The 14,303-nt window shown below is 38.8% G+C and overlaps 1 protein-coding gene across 1 annotated transcript in view; it reads left to right on the forward strand.

Annotated features, from left to right (window-relative positions):
* TAF2 (TAF2 RNA polymerase II, TATA box binding protein (TBP)-associated factor, 150kDa) overlaps positions 1-14,303 on the forward strand; it is a 61,203-nt gene that overhangs the window by 4,541 nt on the left and 42,359 nt on the right. The window contains exons 4-10 of the mRNA XM_010158827.1: positions 4,802-4,920; positions 6,271-6,412; positions 6,763-6,994; positions 8,272-8,456; positions 9,050-9,163; positions 10,299-10,398; positions 12,039-12,124. Coding sequence (XP_010157129.1) covers positions 4,802-4,920; positions 6,271-6,412; positions 6,763-6,994; positions 8,272-8,456; positions 9,050-9,163; positions 10,299-10,398; positions 12,039-12,124 — 978 coding nt within the window. The remainder of the gene's footprint in view (positions 1-4,801; positions 4,921-6,270; positions 6,413-6,762; positions 6,995-8,271; positions 8,457-9,049; positions 9,164-10,298; positions 10,399-12,038; positions 12,125-14,303) is intronic.

The following is a 14,303-nucleotide window of genomic DNA, read 5'->3' on the forward strand; positions in this document are numbered from 1 at the left end:
AGAAGCTGTGGATGCCCCATCCCTGGAAGTGTTCAAGGCCAGGCTGGATGAGGCTTTGAGCAACCTGGTCTAGTGGAAGGTGTCCCTGCCCATCGCAGGGGGTTGGAACTAGACGGTCTTTAAGGTCCCTTCCAGCCCAAACCATTCTATGAGAATGTCTGTTTGGGTCTTGTCTTAGGGCGCTTGTTGAGTGTTAGAACCGCCTCTGTCCTCCCTTCCTGCTTTTCCTTGTAAATTGTTGCTTTCTTGAAAATGGTTGCTTTCTAGATTCTGTCAGTATAAGGGAAGTGGGATTTATTTTTCTGGGCTATAGCATTGCAGAAATTCCATAGCATGTATTCTGACTCCTGGGACAACTGCTTGTATCTCAGCCTCGTTTATGTTAAAACAGGCAAAGGAGATCTGTGTTTTCTTAATCCTGTAGATAAGGTTGTAAACTGTTACATAGCTGCCACAGAAGTTTGGAGTTGGATGCAGTTGTTTGATTCGTGATAAGGGGAGTGTGTGATGATCCTGCTGTTGCCTGTTTATGTGCTTTGCATGTTTGTGTGGTAACTGTGGTGCAAGGTTGAGAAGCCATTGCATTTTATTGTTTCTGTGTAACGGAAGATGTTTTTTGTATAGCTAGCTAATGTGCACGTAATGCTTTCCTGTGCAAAGGTACACTAGTCGGTGGGATTTTAACCCTCGGCAGCGTCTACCTGTTCATTAACTACTTCAGCTTGAAGCCTGTAGTTTTTAAGCATTAAACATCCTCATGTGTTTTGGTATCTTCCAGCTTCACTATTGCTTTAGTTACAAGCAGCAGTAAGCTGTGAGTGAGTGGCAATGTCATAGCCTTCAGGGCATGTGTTGAAGTATTCTCTCTTCTGAGAAGTCAGTGATCAAGCCTTTAGCCTATGCACAAAACATTAAAAATACTGGTGAAGAGAGCACATGTTGTTTTGCTGCAATAAATCGCTTTCGTTTCCACTGGTTTGATGCTTATATAGTTGTAACTTAATGATAGATTTTGTTATAAATAGAGGTGTCAAGAACTTTTAAAGAAGGAGATGGCAAAGCCCTTGGACAAGAATGAAAATCAGATTTTTCAGCATACCAAAGATTCAAATTGTTGCCTTATTAATAAATTACATATATGCGTACATATTATATATTGCACATTTTATATATATGTATACATGTTATAACACATACTTCGGTTTTGGACTCCAAAATCAAATGCTAATTGTAACTGGGAAGCAAAGTAGAATAGTAAATGAATTACAGGTAATGAAGAATGATGTATTACATACATGTGGATCGAAGAACTTATTTTGCCAAGGTGATGTTAAATACTGTAGGAAGACAGTGATTTGTGGACTATATGTTTGGTCTGTGTTAAGTAGCAGTTAAGTAGCAGCACTGCAGCTGGTAGTGAGAGATGCTCTGGGAAGTTGCCATGGAGGTATTTGGAGTCAATGAGTAGCTTTAAGAAAGTAAGTCGCTGAAGGATTGCTTGTTTCCAGTCAGTCAACAAGCATGTACTTGAACTGTAATTACCAGTGTTTTGGGTGAATTCTGATAATAAAATGTATCTCTACCAGGAAAAAACATGAATGCATATGACTTTTCATTGTCAATCTACACTTAGCCTTAGGAAAATTTATCTTTGTTCCTTGGGCTGTAACTTTTGGCATGTGCTCTGTTGTTGTTAAAATGGCCATACCCAGTTTATTGAGAAGAGTTCAACCTATGAAAAAATTAGCTGTGGTACTAAACCTTTAATAGATTCCTTTTACAATGAATCACCCATTTGAATTGGAACACTTGACAAAAATAGAACTATCAGAATAGACTGTTTTCCATAAAATGTTAAGCCCTGTGGAGTCTACCTTTCTTGTGGTAAAATCAGAACTTTTTCCTGTCTATGAGTCGCTTGGTGTTTAAAATGTAACCACAAGCTCATCATGATCCTCAACCTTGGGAAAAAAAAAAAAATCTTGCTGTTGTATTGGAAAGGAATCCCCTGTCAGAAGTGGTGAATTTTCAGAGCCGGTTTAGATTATATGGTGGGTTGACCTTGGCTGGATGTGAGGTGGCCACCCAGCTGCTCTGTCATTCCCTTCCTCAGCAGGACAGGGTGGGGAGAAAATAAGATGAAAAAACCCATTGTGGGTCAAGATAAAGGCAGGTTAATAAAGCAAAAGCAATGGCCACGTGCGGAAGGGAAGGAAAGCAAAAGGTTTTCTCACTACTTCCCATCAGCAGGCGATTGCCGGCCACTTCCCGGGAAGTATGGCTTCAGTATGCATAGCGGTTGCTCTGGAAGACAAATGTCATAATAACAAATGTTCCCCCCAACCACCACCTTTCTCCTAGCTTTGATTGCTGAGCAGACATCATATGGTGTGGAATAACCCTTTGGTCAGTTTGGGCCAGCTGTCCTGGCTGTGTCCCCTCCCAGGATCTTGCCCACCCCCAGCCTACTGGTGAGGGGGGATGTTCCAGAGGCAGCCTTGATGCTGTGGCAGCACTGCTCAGCGACAGCCCAAACACTGGTGTGTTCTCAACACCGCCCTAGCTACAAAGCACAGCACTGTGAGGGCTGCTGTGGGGAAAGTTAACTCCATCCCAGCCAGACCCAATGCAGATTAAAGTTAAAAACATTGAGACTTCACAGTCTGACAGAACGTTACTGTTGCTTTCTGTTGCTAGTTTCTTTACTTACAAAGATAGTATTTTGTCATGCAGTATTTTTTTGGAAGAGAGTTTTTCCAATGGTATTTATTTGCCTTCCTAGGATGCCATTTGAAGGCAGCACAGCGTTGGTTGGGCTAGTTGTGATCCCATTGACAGCCTCCCATGCCTTGGTTGTAGCACTTCTTGGACCCCTCAGTATGTATGATCAGGGAGCTAAAGCAACTGAAAGCTGACTGCAGAAAAATAGACACTTTTTTCCCAGTTTAGCACTTCTGCTGTATCTCCACAGGGTTGGGTGAACAGTAGCCTCCATGCTGAGCGAGGGAACAGGAATGTGTGGCTGAGGCTAGCAGACAGCTGGAGTTGAAACTGATTTGAGTTGTTCTGGGACCATAGCTGAAGTTACATATTCCAGTGTAGAGATTCAACCTTGTGCTTTTAAAACTTGCTGGCATTATATCCTATCTTTAGGTAGACTTCAATTATGAAAAAGGAAGAAATGATTATGTATCAAAACTCAGGATTTGGGGGTTTCTGGGCTCATAAGCTCCTATTCACTATTCACGTCCTATTTGCAGTAGCTTCCAAGCAAAGTAGACAACTTTACTGCTCCTAACATTCTCTGTCTTGGTACTGGTGCCAGAGAATTTATGCACTATTATTGCCAGAGATCAAGAACTGTATGAAAATATGTTCTTAATATATTTCAGTGTTTTAGTAAAATTTTTTTAGGTTAGAAATATAAGCGTGGTGTCTGACATACCTAGACTTACAGGGTAATCCTGGCATGGGTAATTATCCTTCATTATTCCAAGTGTAAGGTACTGTAATTTGGTTTGAATGCTGTTTTCTCTGTGGGTGGTGAATAGAGAATGGTTAGATGAAACTGAAATCCTGAAATGAGATCATGTCTGATTTGTGTGGACTTCAGATTCCATGGCAGAGTAGAGTCCACAGCCAAAATCTAATTTACTCCATTGTGGTGCAGTAAGTCTGCAGTTAGCTTTATGCTTTTACATCCGTAGTGGTTGGATGCATCATTGGTACATGCCTGAATGCTTGAAATTCTGGGGAAAAAGGTGATCAGTAATTCAAACACTTTCTCTTCAGGTGTAGAATTGTGCAAAGCTTTTGAAGAACTCTGTATACTAGAGGATTAGAATTAAGAAAGTTATTGCTTCCATGTTTTACAGGATTTAAAATCCATCTTGAAAAGGTATAAAAGCTGTAGTGTAAAGATGGAAAACCAAGGTTATTTTTGAACCTGACTGGTCAGTCCTGCAGTATGTGAGCATGATCATATTCAATAATAAGAAGATAACATCCTGCTCATAACTGCTGTAACAGCAGACAGACTTGCATGTTCCTGTACATCTCAGTAGAAAACGGTTGATCTAAGCCACAACTGAAGTGATGGTATTACTTTGGAATGAAATGTGCAGTCAGTTAGCAGCTGCTATGTAGTAGCTTGAACAGCTCAGGCCTAATTAGACATTTCTGTCTGCATCCTAAATAAACGCATGATGGTAACATTTTTTCAAAATTATTTCTAGGGACTAAAAAGCATAATACATATTTCTGTGGTTTAGTGTATTAAAGCCAGAACTTTAGCAGCTAGTATTTTATGTGATATTTAAAAGGAAATAAAATAAAACTATTCCTATCCATCAAGTTAAGAGGGGAAAACTACCATTGCCAAGCTAAAATCTTACTGTATTTGGAAATGCAACATAAACCCAGAACTCTAGTATATGAGGAGGCAGATCTTTAGAATAAACACACAAACATAATCCAAAATTTTCCAAGACTCACTACTTGCTATTCCAATAAGCAAAAATACTATTCTTACTGGGCAGTAAAGTGGCATTTCTCAATTTACTGGGGATTGTTACTGCTTAACTCCTTTTGATCATGGATCACTTCTATAAAAGCTTAGTTGTAAATTCTGATTATTGAAGTCTAAACTTTACTCCTTTTTCCCTTCACTCTGTTAAAACCACAACTAAATACTTGCTTGTATATGCATGCTGAAATTCAATATAGCAATCCTATAGCTTCTAAAGTGGGGTTTTTTGTAGTTCATCATGTACTTTAAGAATTAACTGGGTATTTCTGACAGGAGGAATCTCAACTATTTTTCCAATGCCTATGCTGCTGCAGTCAGTGCTGTGGACCCAGATGCTGGAAACGGAGAACTCTGCATAAAGGTTCCTTCAGAGTTGTGGAAACATGTTGATGGTAAAGAGGCCGTACTAAAAGCTTTATGTACGATGCCATAGAGTTGTCAGCTATGAGTTTGCATTGAAAGATAGGAGATTTAAATAAACAGAAATAGCATTATATTATGAAATGGTGGTTACTGTTTCCTTTTTCCTCACCTGCATCTTTCCAGTTGAAATCTGAAAAAATCCCTTCACCCTTCTTGGTAATGTGGAGGAGTGAGTGGTGCAGGGTTCTCAACACCCTTTGCAAACACTTGGGTGGTCACGAGCCCAGAACTCTACATGAGGATGTGGGTGTAATGGTGTAATTATGTTGAGTGCTAAATTACAACTGTTTGAAGCTGCTTGCAATATACATGAGCTATCAAAGAAAAGAATTTACAAGGATGTGCCTATATATGTGTTATTTTACAAGCTATTTTCATTTTTTCCCATCTCACTTTGAAGAATGGTTGGTTTAAAGCTGATTCAATAGTGAAAAGTAGACTGTACTAGATCCTGGAACAAGTAACTTTTTAATAAATTACCCTCCAACACTGATTATTTTCTTACATGGATTTTATTAGTTTTTTTGTATTGGTTTTAATTTTTATTTAGTTTTCTTCCATGGTTTTATCAGTTTTTCCTGTCAATCTGTGAGACCTGTGAGAGAGAAAACAACTCTATCATGAAGCTGACTCAGACAGTGTTGTCAAATACACCTGAATGGGAAAGGCACTTTTTGTTTATTTTAAATTTTGTTTAAGTTCCTGTTGTGTTGCTTGCAAACCCAGAAGGGAAAATAGTCAAACAGGTATAATTTTTCTTTTCAAAGTTTGAATGCCAACATATGGTGAGACTTGTTGATGAGTTTCACCACATGCCTGAATTTCTGTTCTTGCCAGCCTATTCATAGGTGAGATTTCTGTGAAACTAAACTAAAGCAAAGACACTTCAGTTACAGGAGAAGCTTTAACTATAATAAGAGGTTTTAAGAGACTGCAGATGACAATATCATGGCTTTATAAGAATGTGCCTGTTACATGCAGTTTTTGAAGAAAATTATTTCAGCAAGAGAACATGGTTAGGGTACAATTACTGTATGAAGATTCTTTACTACTGGGGAGTTGGAAGATGAAATGTAACTCCAATTGCAGTTTTTATTAATTAATAAAGATTCCTATAAACTCATATCCTGTAAGTTAAAGCTTAAGAGGCCTCAGTTTTTAAGCTTTTGAGCTGTGCTTTGTAAGTGGACCTGGAGGTCCATGAGAATGAAGTAAACACATAATCTTGAAAGACCAAGAGTTCAAAACGGAATGATTATTCTGAAATAACTTTCAAGTAAGTGCATATATTTACTCTAATTTTGGTCTTGGTGCTGCAGAGTTGAAAGTCCTGAAGGTGCATATAAACTTTTCTCTGGACCAGCCCAAAGGAGGCCTTCATTTTGTGGTACCCAGCATGGAGGGCAGCATGGCAGAAAGAGGGGCTCATGTCTTTTCATGTGGTTATCAAAATTCTACAAGGTAAGAAGAACTCTCTTTGAATTTTAAACTGTTAATCTCAAGGTGAAGGAAATACACATAATGTCTTAGTATTTTTCAAATTTACAAGAATTCAGAAACTTGCTTTATGTTTGAAAGGAGCTTACTGATGTGAAGTAGCATCTAATGATTAGTAATTAGGATTTCTAGTCTTTCTAGCTCAGCGGAGTTAGTGGCAAAGAAACTTGTGGTGCTTTATAAAATTAATGTAGAGTAGCAGTCAATATGTCAGCATTCAGGGTACTTAGGATAGTTTGGAACTTGAGAGAAAAATAGTCTGTGAAAAAGAGTATAATTGTTAACCATTTTTCTCCCAATCCTAACTTTCCTAGATTTTGGTTTCCTTGTGTTGATTCATATTCCGAGTTGTGTACCTGGAAACTTGAGTATACTGTAGATGCTGCAATGGTGGCTGTTTCAAACGGAGATTTGGTGGAAACTGTATATACGCATGATATGAGAAAGAAGACTTTTCATTACATGCTGACTATTCCAACTGCAGCTTCTAACATCTCCTTGGCGATAGGACCTTTTGAAATCCTTGTTGATCCATACATGCATGAGGTAATAATCTTTATAGAGGCCTTTTTTTAAAGAACTAACAACTATTTTTTATGTTGCAACCAGTATATATTGGTCAAATATGGTTATGTCTAGACAACAGCCTCCATTAGTACAGTTATAGAGTAAAACTTGTCTAGTAATACCTATATTTAAATTTATCTCCAAAGTAAAGCCTTTGAATGAGCAATAACTCCATTTATGCCTGAATTTATGGGGCTAATTTAGTTGGGCTTGGTAACAGCATATTTCTCAAAATAACTTTAAACCCATCCTGTTGCTGGTAGTAGATGAAACTTAGTGCTACACAACTGAGTAGTCTTCTGAACTAAATTTGACATTGGGTTTTCTTTCTTAATAGATTGTTGCCATAATGTTGAAGTCCAACAGTTTGTATTTACATCTGTAGTTTCAGACTGGGTAAGGATGGACTTAGCAGACAGAATAAGTTACCGGTTCTGCATGAAGACTGGCCTGTATATTCTTTTTTTTGAAATCATGATAGGAAAATACTGGGAAATAGCTATGTTTTACTTGATCCAAAGGCAAACATCAGATTTTAGTCCTCAGCAATGGTATTCTGTGGATTTTTACTGCTCTGTCCCTGCTGAAGTCAGTGTCATGGGCTGCATCATAAGTTTGTAGAAAAAACAGTCATATCAAAGATTACTTACAGTTTTACCTATAAGAGATCTTCTAAACAGTAACACTGCTTGAGTGATTTCATAGAATGAATCATAGAATCACAGAATGGTTTGGGTTGGAAGGGACCTTAAAGATCATCTAGTTCCAACCCCCCTGCCATGGGCAGGGACACCTTCCACTAGACCAGGTTGCTCAAAGCCACATCCAGCCTGGCCTTGAAGACATCCAGGGATGGGGCATCCACAGCTTCTCTGGGCAACCTGTTTGTTATTAGTTTTTTGAAAATAACTAATTCTTTACTGCATAAAGTATTATCTCCAGAAGATTTCGTATTGCAAAACTGAAGAAAAATTTCATGTGTTTTTAAATTATAGATATCACTAGGTAGACACTGTTACTGTGCATATTCTGCTAAAAATTGTTTTCCTGTTGCTGGTCTCATAATTAAGGGAGACATCCTGGTGTGCTTTCCTACAGCGATAGTCATTATCACAGCTTGAAAATACTTTTTTTCTGTTAAATTTACAGCAGTTCTATTTCTGTTGTATTGTGGGATTCTTTTTCTGTTATGTAATACATTTATATTTATGGATCCAAATATTTTCAGCAATCTTGTACCAAATTTTCCTTTCTAGGTGACTCACTTTTGCTTACCGCAACTTCTCCCATTGCTCAAACATACCACGTCATACCTGCATGAGGTGTTTGAATTCTATGAGGAGATTCTTACCTGCCGCTATCCATACTCCTGTTTCAAGACTGTTTTTATAGATGAAGCTTATGTTGAAGTAGCTGCTTATGCATCCATGAGTATTTTCAGGTTAGTATTTGAGAAAATTACACCTTCTAAATCCATGGACTTAGAAGCTCTAGGTCTAAGACTGTTGAGAAATGCATGACACTTATTATTTTTAAAACCTGAGTTTTGGGCTCTCTAGTTTGAAAAGCCTGGCTTGTGTTGACATTACAGGCTTTTAACACCATTTCCAATTTTATCTGTTATCAAGATGCTGGATTTGTATCTTCTTTAAGAAAAAATTGGCAGAGGTTTTCTTTCTGAATTAGAAACTCCATGCACGCAATATTTAAGATCAAATTAAGTGCAGAAGTTTGATTATGTTTTATTTTTCTTCAGCTGGGATAGAGTACGAGGGGTCCAATAGAGTTTCACCAGTCAAAAGAAACTACTTTGGCTCTACACAGGGAGTTGTATATAAAAGGCAATAGCAGGAGATGTGCCTGGATTAAGGGTGTTATAAGAAGGATGTTTCTATCTATGTAGTCTATGATACTGTCTCACTGAAAAAACAGTGAAGGAATTACTTTGTTTGGTTTGGCTTTTAAAGCAAGGTCTCTTATGTTTCTTTGGAGCTTATGCTCATATTGTGTTATTTTCTTTTTATGGGGGTCCAGCACAAATCTCTTACACAGCGCAATGATTATAGATGAAACTCCACTGACAAGGAGGTGCTTAGCACAGGCTCTGGCCCAGCAGTTCTTTGGATGTTTTATATCCAGAATGTCCTGGTGAGTATTTTATGGTTGTACTCTCTAGAAAATGCGGAACATCTAGAAAGCCTAAAATTTAATTTGCATGTTGCGTTTTACCAACATGTCTTCTCTCAGAAATTGTCACTGAATGTTGTAGTGTGCTTTGGCACCTGGAAATTTAGGGAGGAGACTCTAGTCATCAGTAAATTCCTGTCAGCTATTTTGAATGTAGAAGGGTTGCCTGCATAAGAAGTACTTGTGGAGCACAGAACTAATAAATTCCAAAGAAGTTCAGGGAGGGGAATGGAGAAATCGGTGTCAAATGGGCAAATTTGTTGGGGCGATAAGCTGTGTATGACTCCATCCCGCAGAAAATCTCTGCCAGCTGGCTTTTGCAGTTTTGATTAGTGTTTATTTTAAAGCTTTTTGCATACACTTTATATATGAGGGACAAGACTCCATTACCTTTTTATGGCAAAAGTGTATTTCGCAGAGTATCATTGGCATCAAAAAAAAAAACCAACATCTTTTTAGATGGATGTTGCAATATAATGTCTATTGCTCTCTTCCTTATTTCTAGTCTACTTCCATTGCGAGGACAACTTTTTCCTCTCTCATGACTTCCTTTGTTTGTGTCTTTATTTTATTCACTCCATCATACTCTCTATGTTCGTACATTTAGAATTCTGTTTCATGATAATTTTGTAGTTTTTGTTCATATTTTTCCCTCTTAGAGCATGACTCTCAAAAGAGGTCTTAAATGGGTGTCCACCAAGTTGTGAGGTCGATATTTTGTGTAGTTCCTCTCCATATCTTTTGCATTGCATTGAGGTGTTTATCAAGAAATTAAGAACATGTAGATTAGCAGTTGTTTTAACTTTAGTGTCCATTTCCTGTGCTTTATTGTTACTGTTTCAGCTAAAATAGTTCGATTTTAAATTTCAATCTGGGCTTCTGTGGTAAAAGTTCAGTTTTCACTGGCTTTTCAGTTTCATGGGTCCCGTCCAGGTGCCAAGTTACATAAATTGGTTCACAGCTCATCAGACTCCTATTGACTTAGAGAAGTTATATAACCTGCTGAAATCTGTGGCTATTTTGAGCTGGTCAAAAATACCACTCCTTACGAAGTACCTTCTGAAGTGCTATAATTCATGCTTCTTTTTTATTATAGGTCAGATGAATGGGTGCTAAAGGGAATATCTGGTTATATTTATGGCCTTTGGATGAAAAAAACCTTTGGTGTTAATGAGTACCGCCACTGGATTAAACAGGTAATAACGTAATAGTAGTATTTTCTGTATCTTTCAGGTATTTTACATTAAGGAAGATGCAATATAAAGCCAGAATATAACATAGTTTTGCACTGCAATCTAAGGAAGTGTTTAGTAACGTAGAGCTAAAGTACTTACTTTTACCACTTGTTGAAAGAAAAAAACACCAATCACATTAACCAAAATACTTTTCTGTGACAACACTTAGGAGTAATAATTTTCATTGTCTCTCCGTGAAAGTAGTTTTCCTCTTTTGTGTGAGCTTTTGCACAAAACCAGAAAGAAAATTCAAAGAAGATGGTAACTTTTTAAATACTTAAAATAGAATATCGGATTCATAAGGAGATATTTGGTTAATTTGTTATACTGTGATGGCTATCCATATAGCTCAGAAGGGATACGGTGTTAGCTTGGATCAGTAGTGGATCAGGTATCTCTTAGTATTGTGTAAGTCCTAAATGAAATAATGAAACAGTGAAAAAATCCCTGTTGAAAGAATTTCCTTTCTTGGAAAACAAATTTCTGTCTATACCTTACATTTCCAGATATAATGCCCTCAGACAGGTACTTTGTAGTGATAGCAGCAGTGACTTTTCATTCTTTGCCAGTGATGTTCATTCTCAGAAAGATGTATATCTCCTTCCTTTCCTCCTCATCACATTCTCTTACCCTTCCTTTTCCAAAAACTAGATTCCTAACCCCATGGGCTCTGTTTACATCCCCTGCGCACATGGGCATTCAATACCATATCTTTACTTGCCTAATGTACATTCAGCTTGCCAGTCCTGTGATGTCTGTGCTAAAGGTGAGGGTTCTGTGTAGAACAGCAGAACTGGATAAAGGTCTATTTGAGAGTTCACTCCTGTGTGCAACAGAAGTTGCTTCTTAGTTACTCATGATCTTCCCTATGGGTTGGCTAAGTGCTTCCACATTGAACTGAGAGGTGCTGCTGTCAGCCTCTGGTTCTGCCCTTGCTGCCTCTGAGTTGGATGATCAGTATATGAAAGTGTGTAAGTAGACGTGAATCAATGACTACCAATACATATCAGCATTTGAGAATTCCTTGACTAACATTGGGTTGCAGACAGGCATCACTCTCCCTGTGCTCAAGCTGACCTGATTTGATCCAAAAGCCACGTTGACCGCTGGGTGATAGTGAGCCCATGCAAACATCCTGCCTTGAAGTGTGCTTGTTAACATGGGCACGTACCACACAAATTTAGACTACATTCCAGTTCAGAGCTGGCTTCTGTCTGGCTTGGGCATAGATCAAGATGAGCCTCTATATGCTATACTCTATTCTGTAGGTATACCCAGTATTACTTTCCACTGCAAGGAAATGGGGATCACCTTTATTTCTTTTGGTCTGAGACAACTTACCTATTCTTAAATATATTATAGTTAAATACTGTTGTGGGTTGACCCACATCCAGCACAAGTATTAACTGCTAATTTCTACTGGTTTGTTATTGTTTGCCATACTGAGGAACATTCCTGATTTTAAAATGCTCTTTGTGTTTGTAAACAGGTTTAATTAGGAGGTATGGCTTGAACAGTGATAGGAAAAGCTTTCCTGTCGTCTTTAAATAATTTCTCTGTTTTTCAAAATTGTGCTTGCTTACGTACGTTGTACTTTTTAGGAGTTGGATCAAATAGTGGCATATGAACTGAAGACTGGTGGAGTTTTACTGCATCCAATATTCGGAGGAGGAAAAGAGAAAGACAAGTATGTTTATTTAAGCGCAAGTCATTACAGGGTATGTTTTTATGGGGCCATTAATATATGCCTTGGGTGTGCTGTGTAGCAGCAGGCCAAAGGCTGAAGAACTTCAGCTGCCCAAGGCATGTATTACCAGTCTCATGAAGTACATCTTGAGTATATTGTATCATTGTTGTTTTATTTTCTTTCACTTTAAATCTTGCGGGGAATTAAGTATAATGAATGTTTTTAATGCTCTTATGAAACTACTTTTTAGTAAGAGGATGAGAAAGAATGTGGAGCCAGAATTTTGACGTGAGCTATTTCTGGAGTGGTTAGTAATCTTTAGGCTTTTTATAGTATTACCAGGTTTCTTTTCTTTGCTCTTTTTCTTTCTACTCTCGGTTGCTCCCTTGCAATCTTATACTGAGATTTCTTATCAGCTAAAAAAAAAAAAATACTAGATACATGGTCTGTGAAGTACCATTTATAACTGTGAACTGCCTTTGTTTTTTCCCAATAACTGTAGCTTCAGTATTGCTAGCTCAGGAACTTCCCCTTTCCTCTTTTGTGATACTCCTGTACTACCCACTGAGTAGTGCTAATCACTGGAGGTAAAAAGTATTACTAAAGAAGATCAGTGAGTTGATGCAGATTTCAATGATAACCTTTGGAAACTTAAGAGCAGCATGTGCAAAATTGTGAGGTTGAGCATGTGCAGCTGGAGTGGGAGAATATGTGAATTCCTTAAGCCTTTACTACAGCAGAAGCCCCTGTATTATGAAAATACAACCAAAATTATCTGCAGCAATGATTCCCTTGTATTTGAGTGTGTGCAAATCCAGGTGTTGTTCATTTCAAATTAAAACTCTGGATTTAGAACTGAATCAAGTATACCAATAACCCACTTAAAATTTGAATAGTGGTCTCTTTTTGAGAGATGAAAAAAAAAGGAAGTGTTTTCTGGAATCAGGAATAGGACATATTGGCTAGGTTCCCAGCCAGATGAATCCTCAACAACTACTGTGTTTTCTGGATGTTGACAATCACAGATGCAACTTGTGTATGTATGCCAAGCCATTACTCAGTTTTGCTTGTCTGCTCATGATGGGTTTTTAGTTCACTGTCATGTTCTTTCAGGTTAGTGAAGCAGATCAAGTCCCTAGATGCTTTTATTATAGCCACCAACAGTCACTTTAGGCATTCTATTGGTAATGGTGTCTTTTTACTAAGAAAAATATGGGGTACTGAATTAGGTTTCAGCGGTCTTTTCAATTGGCAGCATTACAGTTTGGCAACAGCTGGGCACAAGAAGGAAGAAGTTCTTCACGGAGAGGGTGGTGATGCACTGGAACAGGTTGCCCAGAGAAGCTGTGCATGCCCCATCCCTGGATGTCTTCAAGGCCAGGCTGGATGTGGCTTGGAGCAACCTGGTCTAGTGGAAGGTGTCCCTGCCCATGGCAGGGGGGTTGGAACTGGATGATCTTTAAGGTCCCTTCCAACCCAAACCATTCTGTGATTCTGTGATTTGGGGAACTGCAGCCAGTCAGCCTCACCTCTGTGCCTGGCAAGATTATGTAGCAGATCCTTCTGGAAACTATGATAAGGCACATGAAAACTAAGGAAATGTTTGGTGACAGCCAACATGGCTTCATTAAAGTCAGATCGTGCCTGACAAATTTGATGGCCTTCTATGACTGGGTTACATCATTGGTGGGTAAGGGAAGAGCAGCTGATGTCATCTTCCTGGACTTGTGCCAAGCATCTGACACTGTCCCGCACAACATCCTTGTCTCTAAATTGGAGAGTCATGGATTTGATGGATGGACAACTCAGTGGATAAGGAATTGTCTGGATGGTCGCACTCAAAGAGTTGTGGTCAAAGGCTCAATATCCGAGTGGAGACCAGTGATGAGTGGCATTCCTCAGGGGTCGGTGTTGGGACCAGCACTGTTCAACATCTTTGTCAGTGACATGGATGGTGGCATTGAGTGCACCCTCAGCAAGTTTGCCAATAACACCAAGCTGTGTGGCGTGGTCAACATGCTCGAGGGAAGAGATGCCATCAGAGGGACCTGGAGAGGTGGGCCACTGCCAACCTCATGGAGTTCAACAAGGCCAAGTGCAAGGTACTGCACCTGGGTTGGGGCAATCCTAAGCACAAGTACAGGCTGGGGGGGGAGTGGATAAAAGGGAGAAGCGCGGG

This window comes from Eurypyga helias, unplaced genomic scaffold (genome assembly GCF_000690775.1).
Source record: "Eurypyga helias isolate BGI_N326 unplaced genomic scaffold, ASM69077v1 scaffold9149, whole genome shotgun sequence".
In the NCBI taxonomy this organism is placed as follows: Eukaryota; Metazoa; Chordata; class Aves; order Eurypygiformes; family Eurypygidae; genus Eurypyga; species Eurypyga helias.